The sequence below is a fragment of the Centruroides sculpturatus genome, unplaced genomic scaffold (genome assembly GCF_000671375.1).
Source record: "Centruroides sculpturatus isolate CEXI.00-Female unplaced genomic scaffold, Cexi_2.0 scaffold2249, whole genome shotgun sequence".
NCBI lineage: Eukaryota > Metazoa > Arthropoda > Arachnida > Scorpiones > Buthidae > Centruroides > Centruroides sculpturatus.
Window position 1 is genome coordinate 37,832 of NW_019386433.1, and position 19,683 is coordinate 57,514.

The window sequence follows — 19,683 nt, forward strand, 5'->3', positions numbered from 1 at the left end:
TCTTTTTTTTATCTATTTATAATTTATTTTGTATACTAGTACTTTCTATGTATTAACAGGACTTATTATACTGGGAAATTATGGATGCAGATATTTAGTCTTACAGTTCAAAAATAATGTTCTTTATTTAGTTCACCTGAACACATACACATCAAACATGTGTTTCGGACTTGTTCGTCTTTCCTCAGCAGGCCTTTAAACGACACTTTAACTTCTGTTTTTCCAATCTTCACTATATTTCCAATTAAACTTCCGATCCACAACAACCATACAATTTTACCCATTCTTCTTTTGGTTTTTCTGTGTCTACTTAATTTTATTTTCAATACATTCCTATTTCTTGAATGTATTGAAATAGAAATATATTGAATATATGTATTGAAATATAGAAGAAATAGGAATGCTGAGGAAAGACGAACAAGTCCGAAACACATGTTTGATGTGTATGTGTTCAAATGAACTAAATAAAGAACATTATTTTTGAACTGTAAGACTAAATATCTGCATCCATAATTTCCCAGTATAATAAGTCCTGTTAATACATAGTATACAAAATAAATTATAAATAGATTCTTGTGTACTTTGTTTACAACACTCTCTTGTAATTAATATTTGATAACTAGCTGCAAGGACCCGCTTCGCTGGGCAAAAAGTAACGATAGTGAAGATTAAGATAATCACATTATAGCTAATCTTACCCGTTTTCACAGAATGCAAGAATTAGGTCCCCCGTTTCCAGACTAATTAGAGAATTTTTACGTTTAGTCAAACGAACAAATTTCAACGTTTCTGGAACGTCAGCGGTTTAAGTCAGCGGTTTCCAATCTGGGAGGCGCCAAAATTAACTTTCATACCATATGTAAAAATAAATAAAATTTCATATCATAACGTAATAGTAAAAATTCTAAAATAGCTAGACTGTAGACAATGAGAATATTAAAACTAATTAATCAACATAAAATAAAAAGTTAGTGAAATGTTGACTTAATGAATGGGTGGTGTGATTTATCCAGAATTACATTGAGGAAAGCATGCATAAATAAGAATCACATCATGTAGAAATACATCAAAATTCTAAAACAGTCCTCTGTGTCAAGTATAAAGAACTAACTTATTGGCATAAATAAGGTAAAAAAGTTAAAGAGCTATTACTTATTGATATCGTCACAATGCCATGATGCAATTTTTTGTCACAATGCTTTCAATTTTAGTAGTGTCTGCTTCTGTACATCATACTTTTCCCATCAACTATAGTCATACTCATCAACTATTTAACTCAGAAAATTTTTGAATTGAAATAATGTGACTTCCGGTCCAAATCAGAAGTTGAAGTACTGTATAGTTAATCAGGACCTCCTGGCCCTAAGCTTTCCATATCTGGTCTCAACTCTCATCTATCTAACTCTGTCTTGAGATTAAGAAAGGCTAGATGGATGCCAATGAGAATTTATAGGTCTGCAATTTTTGAAAATTGCAGCCCAATAAAATTTGTAGCAAAGACTTAATGTGTACTGTGTAAAAATCAACCAAAAGTTACTCATTTAATAGAATAATAGAAATATAAATTGCCAGAATATTAAAATACAGGTATCCTTTGTACAACAGGGTACTTCTACAACACAGTTTGAGAATTTGTGAAATCCTCCATACAAAATTTCATAATTTTTAAGTGCAAACTCCATTATTTGATATATATTTTTTATTAATTAAAGCAAGCATGCATTTTGTCTCAAATTTGCCCATGGATTTTAGAACATTGAAATTATCAATTTGTTTTGTGCCTTTTGTCAAGTTTACTTTAATGAAAACAGATGGTACAACTTTTTTATCCTTGTCCTAGCTTTCCTATCAACCAGGTATCATCATTGCTTTTAAACTTTAGCCTTTAAGACTGTCACTGTGTTTTGTTTTTATAGATTAATATTTGTATTTAGTATAGTTTAAATAAACATTTTTAGGTAAGTGTTATTAAAATATTTTTTAACCATAGGTAAGTAATCATTTGTAAAAATGATGAAAGAAATACGGCAGTATTCTTTCATTCAAACATATTCTGGAAAAAGATCGCTTGTTCCTCGACTGAACAAACATGACCCACTAAAACAAATTTTCAATTAATAACATATTTTTATTTTGTCATCCATGAAAATTTATGATAAAAATAAAACAATGAAAACATTGCTGATATTTCAGTTCAAGATCAACAAAAAAGCTGAGTAAAGACTATACTTTAAAAATGCCCTCATTTAACTAAAATTAATATTAATGCATCATATAGTACTTTTAATTGTAATTTTTTTGTTAATTATTGATTGGAAATAAATTATAGATTTCTTTAATAAGCATATTTGTCTTAGTAACAAAAAATAACAGTATACTTTTGCTGTTTTGTAACATAACCCTATGCATTACACGAGTCCTTTGTTTCATATAGCACTGATTCGTATAACACGGCACTTTTTGGGACCAAACTATGATGTTATACAAGGGATACCTATTGAAATATATATATGTTACCGCTAAAGCTCGAAAGCCGTTAATGTGTACATTACCTAGCTAATCTCCTGATTAACTAAGGTGATCCGTGAACGTGCGGAATCAAGAGTTTTCCACATTTTACCTAGGTAATCTGCACATTAACGGCTTCCGTATCGTTAAAGTTCAAAAGTTTGTTTCTCTCATTTCCTTTTCCTACTCCTTCCCTTCTCCATCCACTTTTAATTTGGTTCTGCCAGTGTCTTGATGTCACAGGTTGTTCTTATTTCTTATAATTTGCGTCGGCTGCCAGTGCGTAGCATAGCTAATTCTGTTTTCAAATTCGTTACTGCTTGTTAGCGCGTGAATTAGTGCCGTGATTTTTTAAATGTAAATTTAACTCCTAGCATGCAAGCAAGCACCGAATTGGTGAGTACTGTAAAATGAAGAAAAGATTCTTCGCAAACCTCTTTAGCGAAGATTCAAAATATAATAGTGTTTTAATGACAAAACGAAAGTATGATTCCATAATTGAAGATGTAAAGCGAATAAAAGTTTCCAAGAAGAAAGAATCAGCGATCAGTGGCGTAGCGTGGGTGTCAGCCGCCCGGGGCGGAGGAAAATTTCGCCGCCCCCTTATCTAGGTATCTCAATTTAAAAGACAGTTAATTCAGTTTTGTCACAGAATAAGTAATGAAAAATTCTGTGCTCATTTCAATTGGTCCGAATCGTAGGTGCAACAAAAATATGAAATGAAATGGTTCAAATTTTTACAAGATATTATTATTATTTATTGTGAAATTTTTCCGGCCCCTAAAAGTGCAGGCCGGGGCGGCCGTCCCTGCCGCCCCCACTACGCTACGCCACTGCTCGAGACTATCGAATAATTCAAAGGTATGATGTGTTGACTGTACAAGGCTGTGAAAAACTCATTGAGCCGTTGTCAGATGAGCGAGAAAGTGTGAAAAAGTTTGTCCATGCCGAAGAATTGTTTGACATATTGTATTCGACTCATTTGTGAATTGGCCACGTGGAAGAAACAGAATGATCAAGCAATTAAAAACATTTTTATAAAAACATAAACCAAACCCAAATAAAAATGTTTTTAGATTTATGCGAACCGTGTCAACAAAAACAAAAAAGTGCGAAAAAGGGTTTGTTGTAAAGCCGATTATTTCATCGCATTTCTATAGCAGATGCCAGGTGGATATCATCAATTACCAATCTCAACCAGATGGAAAGTTTAAGTTTCTTCTCGTATACCAAGATCACTTAACAAAATTTGTTGTATTAAAGCCACTCACATCAAAACGGGTGGATGAAGTAGCCTATAACTTGCTGGATATTTTTCTCCTTTTTGGCGCTCCAAGTATTTTGCTTTCTGATAACGGACGTGAATTTTGTAATAAAATCTTAGAATGTGTAACACAATTGTGGCCAGAAATCAAAATGGTTAATGGCAAACCTAGACACAGCCAAAGTCAAGGAAGTGTAGAACAAGCGAATCAAGACATTGAAAACATGCTAACTACTTGGATGACTGATAGCCAAACTAACAAGTAGAGTGAGGGCGTACGATTTGTACAATTCACGAAGAATCGTGCCTATCATTCTCCAATTAAAAGAAATCCATATGAAGCCATGTTTGGTTGTCCCGCAAAAGTGGGATTGTCTTCATCTATTATACCACAAAGTGGTATAATAGATGAAGACAATAGACAATAGTGGTATAATAGATGGTATATTACATTCGATAAATACTGAAGAATATCTTGAAAAATTAGAAGATTCACAAGATACTGTGATTATGAGATCACAGTCAAATCTTACTCAAAATGACATTCCGTTATCCCCTGCATCTACAGAATCACCTATAAAAATACAATAATTTATCGATAGTAATCTTAAACTGCCTTCTACACCATTGATTAAGGAATATTCAGTTACCCTGCACCTCCAAGGAATCACCTATGCAAGTTGAAGAAGTCATCACTGAGTTACCCTGAACTTCAGCAGAATCGCCATCACAGTTTCGTACAGAGCCTGTAAAGAGCACTATACAAGACAAGTCTGTATTGTTTGCTCAAAAGCAGCATCAAGTGCTCACAAGTGTAAATCGTGTGATATGTTTGTTCATGTAGTTGGTGGTGAAGTAGATCCTAAAGAGGAAGGATATGGTAAGAATGTATTGTGCAGCATCTGTAAAAAAATATGAATCAGAAAATACAGTGTGATGAAGCCAAGAAATGTTTATAAAAGCAAGCAAAGAAAATGTTAGCAGTTTCTAATGCAAAGCATACAAATGTCAATGAAGGTGTCACTGTGAGAATTAAAGTACCCTAAGAAGACAGAGCAAAAACTGATGCACGCTCAATTTTAGCTGTGGTTCTTAGTAAAACAGATGATGGCTTTTATAAACTTGGTACTAAAACGAGTATCTTAAAACAATTGTATGCAAAATCTGAATTTAGTGTTTGCAAAGAGAGATTTTTAACGAAAGAAGATTCCCTGTGTAGAAATATCTTTACGTCAAACAGCAATAAAACAATCCTTTGGTATTGGGCAGGGTTTCAGAGAATGTGACTACAAATCTAAATGTACCACAAATAAGTGTGCTTGTTGCAAAAACCAATTGCTATGTAATTCAAAGTGTCACCAATCTGTAGATTTCACTAATAAGTAAGCATAGTTTTATCATATGTTTTGCAAATTCATCTCCCTAATTGTAAAAATATTTTAAACCGTTTGATTTTTGTATCACAGTTTTTTAAATTGATGATTGATATCAACTGATTTGTTGATTGTATTAACTTGATTCTTTAGATATCGAAAATTAAATAAATATGTTAATTTAAGCATACAGAAATGTTGCTGTTGTTAATTTAAGCATACAGAAATGTTGCTGTTGTTAATTTAAGCATACAGAAAATAGTGAATAGCACTTGTATATTAACACAAGTACTGCTCACTAATACTGGAAGTACAGAATCTGATCAACATTGTGCTAGTAATGCTTCAACTATCATCATCAATGATTAGCTAAATTAGTCAGGATCAGATTTAATGTCCCCATAGCAAAAAGTTTGCCTTTTACCATATGACTATTTAACTTAGTGATTCCCAACTTTTTTGAACCATCACTCCTTGGTTCCATAAACTTGCACCCAACACTTGTACCACTAACCTGTTCCCTTGTTGAGAAACGCTTGGAAATATTCCTAGAAAAACTTTATGAACCTCACACAGTGTCCTTACCGTACAGTTTTCTCCATATCTGGAAACCATTAAACACAATGTTTTTTCTTATCCATTTTAATAGAGGAAAGGGAAAAGTCAGTAACCCCCAACCCTCACCTGTGGTCACCATTCAGTCACCCTGACTCCAGTACCTCTTGCTTCTTTTCACCACCAGATTTACTCACCACCCCTAAGGGGTATCACCCACTTTGGGAACCCCTGATCTGTCATGTTGGGGTTGAACTCTGATGTTTCATCATGTAAGTGGGATTCTTATCTTATTAAGCATACAATAATTTTTATGTTTTCAACTTATCAATTAAAATAGTTACAGGTAGCTGGAAATATTTATTTATTTTTATAAATATAAATTTATAACATTTTTATTATCTACAAATATATACACAGTTGTAGAAAATGTAATGATAATGAAATAACAATAGCAAAAGTAACGTTAATTTATATTAGCATATTGTTTTATAAGCAATAAAAAATTTTAAACAGATAATTAATTTCTAGTTTTATAGTAACATTTTTTGAGTACTTTCTTAACACAAAAAATACACAATCTTCAAAATTTACAACTTTAATAAGAGTAGAGCAAAATAACTAGAAAATAATTTTAATAATTAAATCTACTAAAGAACTTTTAGAACAGTTCCATGTGAAATTTCATGGTAATATTAAATTAAAACTTATTCAGACAATTTATTGATGTTTGAAGAAGGATAAAAGGAAGTAACAAAGCATACAATTTACATTGTAATACTAAGTATATTTTAAGTAAATATGGCTAATTGTGTTGTTTTCATATGAAAAACTTGCCTATTTCTTCATTTAATCTGAAATTTAAAAGAAATTATAAATTTATATTAGAGTTATATTTAGTTTAATAGATGATAATTTGTAAAATTAAGTTTTTGTTGTTCAATTTATCTCCTTTATCAATATTCATTACTAAGAAAATTGAAATAATAAAAAAATACCAATTTAACAATAAATAATTCAATCTATAATTATCCATTTATTATTCTAAATGAATGATAAACATATCTAGTGTACCAATTTAATTTATTTCAAATTTAAGTAGCATTAATAAATATTTAAAGTATTGGTCTAATAGATAAATTTTATTATAATTGTTCACAAATCTACAATGTAAACAAAACATTTCTGTGGAAACTAGTTGTAAAAATATTTGTTAGTTTGTTCTTTATATCATCATCATAAATGCAAAATGAAATACAAAATTTGAAATAGATTTAACTTTTTTGATTTATATAAATACTAAAATTTGACAAACTTCTAAGTACTTTATTTAAAATTACATTTTTAAAAATTAGCTTTTCTATTTTGCATTATAGTTTGTTAATAAATTATTATTAAACTTATAAATTTACAACAGTTGACTACTACTAAAATAAAAAATTTAATTTAATTATAATATATACTAGCCAATGTTTATAAGATATATAAAGTCTCAAAAGGGAAAAGACTTTTCTGCTTTGGGAAATTATACCAGTAAAATTATTCATAAAATCTATACTGAAACCATTGGTTTTTATCAATTNAGCACCACAACATCAAGCTCGACTTGAAGCTCTTCAATTTCTTATACTATACAACTAGCAGTGAATTCGTATTTTGTTATTATTTTGTGTTGTGTTTTAAATATAAATAATTCAATTACATTATTATTATTATTATTTGTTGACTGGTAACCTTTAATATTTTGTCCATATATAAAAGTATCTACTATTTTTACTAATGCATAAATAAATAGTTATCCCTTGTATAACACCGCAGTTAGGTTGTGAAAAAGTGCCATGTCATGTGAATTAGTGCTATATAACACAAAGGACTAATACAAAACATAGGGTTAGGTCCCAAAAGTTAGCAAAAGTGTACTATTTTTTTGTAATTAAGAGAATTACATTTCAAACATACGAATGCTAAGGTGGCTTTTGTTTTCCGCTAGACTTATTACACCATCAATGAAACAGAGGACAAACTTTAGAAAGACTTTTTATTTATTTGAGTATGCATTTCGGATAATTATATCCCTTTTCAACTCTTGTGTTACAACTATACAGGGAAAATTAGCATAATGTATACAAGTTAGCAAAATTTTACTATGATGTTATAAAATTGTAAAAGAACAATAGGAAACTACATGGATTGTGAGAAATGCAGGAGTTGTGACATTAGATAAAATATGGATGGTGATTATTGATTAACAGGTATAAGCTACTATAAAATTGGAAATGATTTACAAAAGGGAATGATTTAACATAGATGTAAAAAATTTTTTGAACTTACAGTGAACATGATGATGGCGGCCCCCATCACTAAGTTCAAAAAATTTTTTACATCTATGTTAATCGTTCCCTTTTGTAAATCATTTCCAATTTAATCATTATAGTAGCTTATACCTGTTAATCAATAATCACCATCCATATTTTATCTAATGTCACAACTCCTGCATTTCTCACAATCCATGTAAGTTTCCTATTGTTCTTTTACAATTTTGTAACATCATAGTAAAATTTTGCTAACTTGTATACATTATGCTAATTTTCCCTGTATAGTTGTAACACAAGAGTTGAAAAGGGATATAATTATCCGAAATGCATACTCAAATAAATAAAAAGTCTTTCTAAAGTTTGTCCTCTGTTTCATTGATGGTGTAATAAGTCTAGCGGAAAACAAAAGCCATCTTAGAGCTCGTATATTTGAACATAAGACTAGACAAGAAACGTATCGTATAAAACAGAATTACATTTATTAAAACAATTGATAATTAATTAACAATCACAATCAAAAGTGTTGCACATTAATTTTCTCTTCACTGCTAAACACTGTTAACAAGTATGCTTTCTTTTTGGAAAAAATATCATCTGAGCTCTCCTGTTGACATTAACCTGAAGTATCAGCAGCATCTTGATTTTCCTCTACTTTTTCATAAAATCTGATATTTTAATTTGCTTGCATTTGCCTAAAAGATGATTAAAAATTTAATCATTTTATGTAATAGCTTTTAATTTAATCTATAAAAACAAAACATGGTAACAGTCTTTCTGGTTCATTCAGAGTACCATCACCATTAATGGTGACACCTGGTTTGTAGGAAAGTTAGGGCAAGAAGAAAAATTGTACAATCAGTTCTCATCAAATAAAACTTGGCAAAAGGCACAAAATAACATTGAAAATTTCAATATTCTAAAATCCATGTGCAAATATGAGATAACATGCATGCTTGCTTGAATATAAAAATATTGAGTGATGGTGTTTGCACTTACCATGTTTCCCTGAAAATAAGACCTACCATAGGTTTTGCTGAATTGCTAAATATAAGGCCTACCCCCAAAAGTAAGACCTAGCAAAGTTTTTTTTACTCATAACGGTCATCGACAGAAGGTTGAAAGTGGCCGTTGGCTTTTTGAAAGTACAGCCACTGATTGGTCAGCAGACAATCATGCCACATGGCATGATTTGCATAAAACTATGGCTTGGGAATCACAAATTTGCATAACGTTACGGCTGGTGATGGCTAATTGGTCGGCCGGGAATCACACCACATGACATTTCCATAGTGCTACGGTTCAGTAAGTACTAATTGGTCATCGAGCCTGATGTCAACACTATAAAAAAGTTAAGTTGAAGCGAGAGTGGGAAGTAGGCCCACCAGTGGCCAAGCAATCTTTGTCCCCGCACTTGAGTAGACTAGACCCTGAACACTGAGACGTTCGGTCGTGGGTTCGTGCCGCGATCGGACAGGCTGGCTGCTTGGAGTTTTCTGGGTTTTCTCCTTGCCAATAATGACTAAATAGGAGGCCAGTTCCCCATAAAAGTCCTCCCAGAAGGCATTCTTGCCCCGCACGTGCGTTTAGGCTGTTCAGATATTGCTGGCTAGTCGGTCGCATAGCGATCAATAAATATGTCATTCAGAGAAAGAGCCTAAATTGAGCTATACTTTCCATATAAAACTGAAAACAAAGAAAGAGGGTGGGAAGTCCACTCCAGCATGGGAACTTCATAAGTTCAGTTGTTTTATTTAAGTTCAGTTCGACACGACTGGATATACGTCACTCTTGTCTAAGTTCGACTTGGGAATTTTTTTGTTCAGTTATAAATATGAATTCTTCTTCATGGAAAAAATAAGACATTCCCTGAAAATAAGACCTAGCACATCTTTCAGAGCAAAAATTAATATAAGACACTGTCTTATTTTCAAGAAAACACGGTAAAAATTATGATGTTTTGCATGGGAATATCTCCAATTCTTAAACTGTGTTAGAGCAAAACTGTGTTATAGGAGGGATACCTGTATAACAAAACATTAAGTTTGTAAATAATTATGCAGTAGAGAAAAATAAATGAATGTAAATTCTGAATATTCAGGATATCCGTTTTCTATTTTTCAGTAAAATGACAATTTTATCAGGAAGATAATTCTATAAAGTTTTCAGATTTAATAAGCATATTTTTTATAATCTAATTAATACTTACCAATTTCTACAATATTATATGCACAAGAACTAGAGGCTAATATGATATGAATTGTAGGAAATTCTACAATACTCTTTCCTCTTAAGTTCACTTCAAGAGTTTGAGATTTATCAAGTTCATAATACCTGAAAATTTAAAAATGTGTATAATTATATATAAATTTTTTATATAGTTTTTTATTTTAATAAGTGTAATTATAAAAAAATGTCTTCATAAAAATGATAAATAAATTAATAGTAATTTAATTTGTGCATTAAATAAATTGTTGCAAGAATTTGTTGGATTATTTTTGGCATAGAATTAAGCTTAGATATATTTAACTTAAAAATTCAATTAGGGTTTATTATATTAATAGAAAAGCCGTTGTGTGCATGCGCATGCTTGAATTCCTGCAATTTTTGTCCAATCCAAATGAAATTTTGGTTATATTTATTTTGTTCTGACAAAGTATAAGCTATTTATTTTGCAGAAATATTGGTTATAGAATTAACATTTTATCAATTTCAGATTGGTGATTGCACTTATGTTGCAGTGCAGTGCAGTCATCAGTGAAAAATGTCTAGGGAGTGCATAAGAATAAAACTGGTTGAGTAAATTCTAGATCTAAAAGAATAAGAACAATCATAAAGTCTGACTTGAGAAACATTGAGTAAGAATGGCTTTATCAAGAGCTGCAGAAACAGCACCACAACATCAAGCTCGACTTGAAGCTCTTCTCAATTCTTCAATCTCTACTTTCTCATAAAAAATATTTTGTTATGCTTGACACGAGAATTTCTAGTGTTTATATAATATGTGTAAATTAAAAAAATAGAAATTGTATTTTATTGTACATAAAAACTGTGATTGGAATTGCCATTACAATCACACTGAAACAGCTATAGCCTCCTATATGCTTTAAGCTCTAGCAATATTCTGTAAATTATAAGTTGGTGTATTTTTGTCATTTTTAGGAATTTTGTTCATCAATATAGGAATTTATTTTTAAAGATCACCAAATTTTTCTGCTTAAAATGTGAGAAAATCTAGATATTTAAATTTCTAAAAAAAATTACCTTTTTTCATTTTCCTTATAATACAATGCTTTTATTCCATTATGCCCCACTGCTTGATACATTATTAACTGACGTTTTATTTCGTCTGAAAAATCACCTGAAGGATATTCAGGATTTAAATATTTTTCCAAGGCAGTATTTATAACTGTAGTTTCTGGAATTCTGAAAATTTTAAAACTATATGAGATGTACTGTAAAAAATTAAAGATATATGTAATTCTCTAACATTGCAATATATGTATATATCTAATCATACACAAAATACTGATGACAAATTTTGTAATTTTTATTAAAATTTATCATCAAAAAATACAGCAAAGCTCACTTATGTGACAATTTAAAATGTCAAATGTTAATTTAAACATCTTTTACAGTATTTGGTATTATAGCAGAATTTAACTATTTAAGAACAGTATTATGTTCAAATGCAATATATTCTGAGTTTTTTTAAGGAAACTCTCAAACACCTCTGTACTGGTTCCAGCAGGTACATTTCCATAAATCAAATGCTATTATTTTTGAGTAATACACTATTTCTATACACTATTTCAAAAACACTATTTTTATACAAATTTATATATCTTAAAATTAATCATAGAAATTAAGTCAGAGTTTCTTTAGTCATTCATCATATGGAGGAGATGACTCTGAAAGTTTTGCAATACAAGAATACTTTTATTAAAGTATTCTTGTATTGCAAAACTTTCAGAACAAACAAGAATACTATAAAGTATTCTTGTATTGCACAACTTGCTTAAAACAATATTTTTTATGTTCAAAGTAATCTCCTCTGGCTAAAGTACACTTATATAACTTAGTTTCTCCTACCAAAGATCAAAAGCACAATGCCTCTCATTTTCTGGAATTCTATCAAAATACTATGTTATGGAAGCTTTAATTTCATTCTCTGTGTTAAATTTTCAACTCCTCAAATGTTTTTGAAATTTAAAAAAATAGTCAGAAATCACACAATGCCAAATCTTGTTAATATGGTGGATGTTCAATGATTCTGATATATTAGTTTGAAGGAAATCAACAGTCTTCTTGGTGTGTGTGATGAAGGATTAGCATGATGCAAAATCAGACTTCAAATTTTCAGTAACTTCAGAATTCTAAGACGACAAACTGTAGTATACCAATTACCTGTTACTGTTTGTTGTTCATCAAGCTTAATTGCTTTTACCAGACCAGTGCTAGGGAAAAAATAGCAAACATGACTTTTTTTTTTTTTATTGCTTTCTGCCTTTTCACAGTTGATGGAATTGGATCATCTTTATAGATCCACTTTCTTAACATGTGAGACAGTCATAAAATGGTATGAATGTCTCATCATCTGTGACAATTTTGGAAATAATCTGGTGTCCACCTTGGTTCAACATCTCCAGAGTTTTCTTAGAAATTCTGACATGCCCTGACTTTTGGAAATATGTCTACTGATGAGATATCCATTGATATATTACTTTTTTTTAACTATAACTCCTTAATCAGAATGTCTGCAACTGCAGAGGCTCCAATCTGTAGTCTCTCCTGTATCATTTCATTGGTACATCTTTAATCTTCTATAATCATAGATTGGACAGAAGTCACATTTTTAGGAGTCACTGCTGTTTATGGACATTCTTCACAGTTCATTGTGGAAGAAAGTACGATCCCTCTGAAATTTTTTGTACCACCTAAATACAATAGTAAAGGATGGAGCATCATCCCCAAAAGCCAATTTCAATCATTTATAACAGTCTTTGTCATTCAGTCCAACACAAAAATCATAGTAATAATAGAACTTTCAAATCAAATCAAAAATCATAGTAATAATAGAACTTTCTAGAAAAGCACTTCATGATTTTCTAGAAAATCATGAAGTGCTTTTCTAGAAAGTTCTATTATTACTGTACTATTTGAAAGAGAGATCTGTCTCATTTAGATTAAGGGAGATTGATGAAAGTTATTTATGCATAGTGTGTCATATAAAGTATATTATTAAAAAAAATAAACACTTTAATTCATCATGAATGGTTTTCTTGTATTGCAAAACTTTCAGAGTAACCCTAGTATTACCTGAGAAATTTTGTTCTTATTTCAGTAAAATATCTATCAATAAGTTTTAATACTGAATGAATAAATATTATATTTAGAAATACAACTATTATATTATCAATAAATACAAAAATATTATTAAAATCTACTGAAAACTTAATCCAATTTAATTATTTGCATAAATTAAAAAGTGCATAAGGTAATTAGATTTGGATAATATAAATTAATATCTGCTGTGTGTGTAAAACAACAAAAAAAAATCTAATACAAAAATGCAGCTGTTATCAAAATGTATCACTAACTCGTATAAGGCCATCTCTTATTTTATTAAAGTTAAACACTTGTTCTTTTGACTTATTAATTAACAAATAGAACAACTTATGAAATTTATATCCATCAGTGTTTTGAATGTTGGTATAATAAATTTATATTTCTGTTTTTAATTTTATATAAAACTATTATTTTTCACAGATGATTTACTTACGTATCATTATATATGACATTGGCATCAGAAAACACCCAATTAACTTTCCAAAAAATTAAATTTTCCCTGAAAAACATAAAAAATTATAACATTTCATTATTATAGTCAAAATAAAAATTTTAAGTATCGAATGAACAGCTGGCTTCTTTTATTGGACTATTTAAAGCCAATCTATTAAGGAATTTGGCTAAAGGTAGGCAATTAGGTCACCATCTTTTGTTAAATTTAATTTAAAATATTCTGGAAGTAAAGATCAGCCTAGAGTGGGACCTGAAAATTGAAACTTATACTTTATCATGCAAATGATTTGCTAATTATGCTACCTGACCTTCATCCAATCTTCACTTCCAGACTAATTAATTAAATCAGCCTGGTGTGGGACCTCAAATTAATCATTTCTACCAGAATATCCTAAATTAGGTCACTATCTTTGGTTAAATTTATTAAATAATTTCAATAGAGGTAGGCAATTAATTTATTAGCCTTAAATAGCCCAATAAAAAATCTGGCTGTTTATTTGATATACAATCAACCCAATAATTTAAAAGTATTATTAAAATTTTAAAATACTTCTTACTGAACAGAATAATAAGAACTGTTTGATATCCTTCTAGTGAAAAGAGGAGGCTGGATTCTGAGTGTAGTTCCCCGCTTTCGAGCTTGTTTTCTTAAATTTTGAAGTTTCTGCATGCAATAAAATTTTATAAATAATCAATTATTTATATTTTCAATTATTAGAATTCTATCTTGGTAACAAGATACATCATGTTTTTTAATAATACAGGAAATGTCTGATTTATTATGTATTTTCAATAATTTGCATATTAATTACATAAATCTTCCAATTTTATAACTTGATTTTTTTCTTTAATGTACAGAGTTCTAAATTAAATTAATATTTAAACTTTATCAGTTTCTACATGTTAATTATGCTTTTAAAAGACTTAAATTGTTAAGAAAAATGTTATTAAGAAATAATTTTCTATAACATTACTTCTTTGCACTAAGTTAACAATTCAAAATAATGAATTTTAAGCCAAAATATAATTTTCGTTCAAACATTATATATAATTGTATATGAATCTAGAAGAGCTTGTAAAAAATGCATATAACAAAGAACATTTACATTATAAACAAATTATTTCAAATTATTTACAAAGAGCAAGTAAATGTCAAAACAAAATTGAACAGCAATATTAAACAATGGCAATTTATCAAATGTTATTTTGTTTCTTTCTGTTGGTATATGAAAATAACACAATATACATTCAGTTATTGTTTAGTAATATTTTATCAAAGAATAACACATAATGCGAGTTGATTTTGTTAATAAAAATTAAGACAAAATGAGGATGGTATTTGTCTAAATGTGGAGCAGTATATCAGAGTGATTAAACAAACCAAAACTACATGAAATCCATGATTTTTTTCTGTTGAATATTCTTTGAAAAGTAGAAAAAATTTTTCTGGCACCAAAAGATTAAAAAAGTAGCCAAACCTAACATCACTGTTTGTACCTCTCGATATGCAAGCTAGCACATTTGCATGGGACCATATCCATTTAAAGGAATGGGTCTTTAAACCTTAATCCCTATTTTCTGAGTACAGTACAATGGTCTGTTAAAACCAGATGTTTGAATTGCTGTACAATTGGAGGTCAGCTAGCAGAAGAAAATTATTCTACTTAAAATGGAACGTTTATTACAGTACCTATTTTTACTGTTCATGTCAAAAAGTGTAAAAAGCAACCTTTATTGGAAATAGTGTTATTCCTTGGGGGTTGTAAAAGTAATTTACAGTTCAGTTTAATAAATTCTGATAAAATTATCACATGATAATGATGTTTTGCAGGGCAACAGCAAAATTTATTTTATCAGTGTTTTTTTTTTTTTTTTTTGTGGTTTTAGACCCTTTACCGCTCATGATGAGCACAAAAAGGCCCCTTTATCAGTGTTCATTTAAGATGAGTTGACTATCTTTAAAGACATGTATTTTCTATGATTGCATTATTAAAATTTCAGACAATTAATAACAAAATTATTTTCAAAAAAAAACTTTTGAAATAATTTTTTAAGATAAACTACACAATTTCTTTCAGTCACTTGTACTTGCCACCACAAAAGAGGCCATTCTCATACCTGCAGGCCATAAGAGACATGATCCTTGCACTAACCAGGAAATTAACAAAACACAAGAACAAAGCAATTGCCATCGATTGCTTTGTTCTTGCATTTTGTTAATTTTTTTATGCCTATTTTCCATTAGGTATACATAATACTGTTTGTATTTTTGACTCCTAAGCCTAAATTCCATTAGGTGCACTTCTTGCATCAGAGAGAATGGACATTGTCACTGTAATACCTTTGTATATCAAAAACAAAGTTTTCATCTGTTTAATAAGTAAACAGAAGAAAATATCAGGAAGATAATAGACGAAAAGTATGGGAATCAGTCAAAAAATGACTCTCCAAGATTTTTACATTTTTGGACTTAGGGGACCTTGAAACATTGAGAAATGCAAAAACTTACAGTTTTTTTTCCTTTATGTATGTTAAAGTGTGTTTGTGTGTGGCACAACTTTGTTTATCCTGTTTAAAGCTTAATAATTCCTGTGCTTTCAAAAATTTCTGAAATTTTGCAGGAAGGTTTGTGTATCAGAAAGATTCATGCTATTAAATTTTGGTGGTTTAAGGTCGACAGGGTGTTCATGTGTCATATCTCAAGTAGGGTTAGGGTCAGACTTAGTGATGATTTTACTCATTATTAGCATTTACAATTTTTTTAAAACCCATCCCTATTCTCAAAATTAAGGTTTTTACCATTTTATAATAATTTAAAATGTAAACAGTTTTTTTAATGAAATATCATAACAGACAGCACCACCAGAATTTTAAATGTTGCCAGAAAAGTAAAGCAATTTGTTGCTAGATGTTTTACATTTAAATGAACCCACATTACATTTCTGGATTCCTTGTCTCAATTAATGGAAAATGTAAAAATTTTATCAAAATCAATCCATTAAATTTTGAGAACAAACTCAATTCTATAAGCCCACAAGAAATGTTGATGAATGTAAAACATCATGTGACTTTGTTGTGTGATTTGTGTGATATCGCTTTGTCGCACACACCCATGAAACAACCTTATATTTCAAAATTGAAGTCATGGACCCACATTTTTTATTGTAATTCTGGATTCCACATTGCAATTAATGGAAAATTGCAAAGTTTGATCAAAATCTATCAAACGGATTTTGAGAATGAACACAATTTTGTAAGCCTCATAGAATAAGCTTTGCTAACACTCTGCTTCAAATATTCTGAACAGAATATAAGAATACAAGATATGACAATTTAATTCCCAGAATAGCCACAGTGTCATCTGTGACATAATTATATCAAAACAACATGCATATTCATATTCAAACATGTTTGAACTAATATGTGCATAAATTTCAAGCTGATAGAGCTAGTTGTTAATTAGCTATTGAGAAGATAATAGTAATCTGCATGTATTCTTTGGCATAAAAATGGATGACTGAAATTTAGAGCAATGCATTAATATTAAATTTTGCATGAAAATCAGCAAATGTGCTACTGAAATGTTACAGTACGACTCAGAAACAAAGTGTCAGAGCATGCAATGAAAAAAGTGTCAGAGCATTCCAAGTTCATCATGCCCTAAAAAGACGTGCATGTTAAAATCATGCTGGTGGGAACAGTACACCAAGAATTTATTGAATAGGGTCAAGCATTCAACCAACAACACTATTAGAAGTACTACAGAGATTACAATACTCTATTTGAAGAAAAAGACCCAAACTGTGGCCCAACAAGTGAATCATTCATCTTGTGATGAATGATTCACTTGCCAAGTCACAGTGTACTCACTATCAGACATTTTCTGGCCAAAAAAGTGACTACCCAATTATATCATCCTGCCTTTCACCTGACTTAGCTCCCTGTGATTTCTGGTTATTTCTAAAATTAAAAGCTGAGCTGAAAGGACAAAGAATTTATAATATAACTGATATCCAACAGAATGTGAGACAGGTGCTCAACAGTATTGTGAAAAATGAGTTCCAGGCCTGCTTCCAGAAATGGGAACACCATTTAAGTCAGTGTGCAGTTGCATGAGGAAAGTACTTTAAAGGTGACAGTAGCCACTAGTGTACAGTTCTTCATGTATATTTTTTAAAGATGTATTCCAGAAATTAAATTGTCCCCACCTTATATTTTTTTATTTTAAAAATTAGACATATAAAAAAAAAGTTAAATTTCAAATTGTTTGATGAATTTTTCATGTCTTATATAATTTTGCAATTTAAATTATAAAAAATTCATCAAATATTAATGTAATATTGTCGATGCTTGAGTAGGCTTAATGAGGATAACACTGATTTTCATTGTATACAAAGATATCTTGGTCAAATATAACTTTATATGGAATATGACAAGAGACATCTACAGCTTATATTGTGACAAATATAAAGGAAACAAGTAGCAAACTTTTAAGTAGGATATAAACACTGTCAACATGCTACCTAGCTGACATACTGTGACCTAACAGGCATGGTCTATATTCTCAAATATTGTATTTTCGCTGTAGCAGATGCTTTGAAACAAGTACATTCTAAATACCGTATTTTATGGACTATAAGACGCACCTTAATTTTTAAGCAATTTTTTAAAAAAATAACGTTTTTACCATTTTTACCGCCTAAATTCAATCCTTTTATACAGATTGAAGCAAATGCTGATCCACCAATCAGCGCTTAGTAGCGCTATCGGACGTCCGCTGATCATACAATGGTTGCACGATGATCGCTGGCCAATCCGTGGTCTTGGATTCAGAACCACCAGTCATCTCGTAATCTGAGTTTCTATGGCGACAACTGTGGCTCGTTTGAAAAGAGAAAAAGCACAGGAATCGTACATCCAGCTGATTCTATCCTGACACCTCACAACTCATGTTTGTTGCATCGGTGCACTGCTGCTGCCAGGTGAATTCAATGTTGCCAGATAGAGATAGGTTTCCCATGGCATCAAATATATGGCCATTTTTAAGATGTGGGAATTTTAAATCAAACACTGGACATTTTTATATTAATTTGAAGTATAAGATGCACCTGAATTTTGGAGGCAATTTTTTGAAGAAAAAAGAGCATCTTATAGTCCATAAAATACGGTATATCATATTCCAATAATTTTAAATATATTAATAGAAATAAAATAATTTTTCAAATTCGCAAAATTGAAAATAAAGATTTAATTTATATCATGGTTGGTATAATTATTAAATGCTTTTATAATTTGCTTATAAATAATATCAATATGAAATAAGATTTTCTTACCATTGAAAGAATTCCTTTATTTGAATTATGTTTTATTTTATCCCTTGATGCATTATCAATAATTCTAGATGTTTCTTCCAAAAATCTGTAATCTATTTTAAAAAAGTTATTCTCAATATAGAAATATTGATGATGATTCAAATAATATAAACAAACAATATTTAGTCAACATGTAAAATTTACTACACTTATAATAATTGAGAGCCACTATATTATCATATTTTCTTGATTATAAGACATGTTTCTTTTTTATCCACTTTAATTTGCAAGTAGAGGCGCATCTTGAAATCAAGACATCATACATTTGAAGTTTCAAATAACAATTAGCAGACCATATGGTGCATGCATTATGAACCAATAATAGGTATTATTAACATTTAAAACACCTTCATGATGATGTTGTGAAACATTATTAAAACAATTATTTATTTTAATGCTACATCAGAAGAACATGGAAATAGAGCTGCCAAACATCTGTATTGTTTTTCTAACTTGCTATTAATTAACAATTTAATTATTTATAAATGTTTTCCTTT

The 19,683-nt window shown here is 30.0% G+C and overlaps 1 protein-coding gene across 1 annotated transcript; it reads right to left on the minus strand.

Moving 5' to 3' along the window:
- Positions 1-5,402: 5,402 nt before the first annotated feature.
- LOC111614949 (box C/D snoRNA protein 1-like) lies at positions 5,403-19,247 on the minus strand. Its single transcript, XM_023356322.1, has 6 exons — positions 19,148-19,247; positions 14,372-14,478; positions 13,795-13,860; positions 11,277-11,438; positions 10,222-10,346; positions 5,403-6,554 (listed from the first exon to the last, which is right to left on the minus strand). The coding sequence occupies exons 1-6, from the start codon at positions 19,148-19,150 to the stop codon at positions 6,550-6,552; spliced, it is 468 nt and encodes a 155-aa protein (XP_023212090.1). The 5' UTR covers positions 19,151-19,247; the 3' UTR covers positions 5,403-6,549.
- Between the last annotated feature and the right edge of the window lie 436 nt (positions 19,248-19,683).

Coding starts and splice junctions, on each gene's coding strand:
- LOC111614949 (XM_023356322.1), bottom strand. Junction 13,861..14,371: donor AGTTCTTATTATTCTGTTCA/GTAAGAAGTATT, acceptor TATGTTTTTCAG/GGAAAATTTAATTTTTTGGA. Junction 11,439..13,794: donor AATGTCATATATAATGATAC/GTAAGTAAATCA, acceptor TAAAATTTTCAG/AATTCCAGAAACTACAGTTA.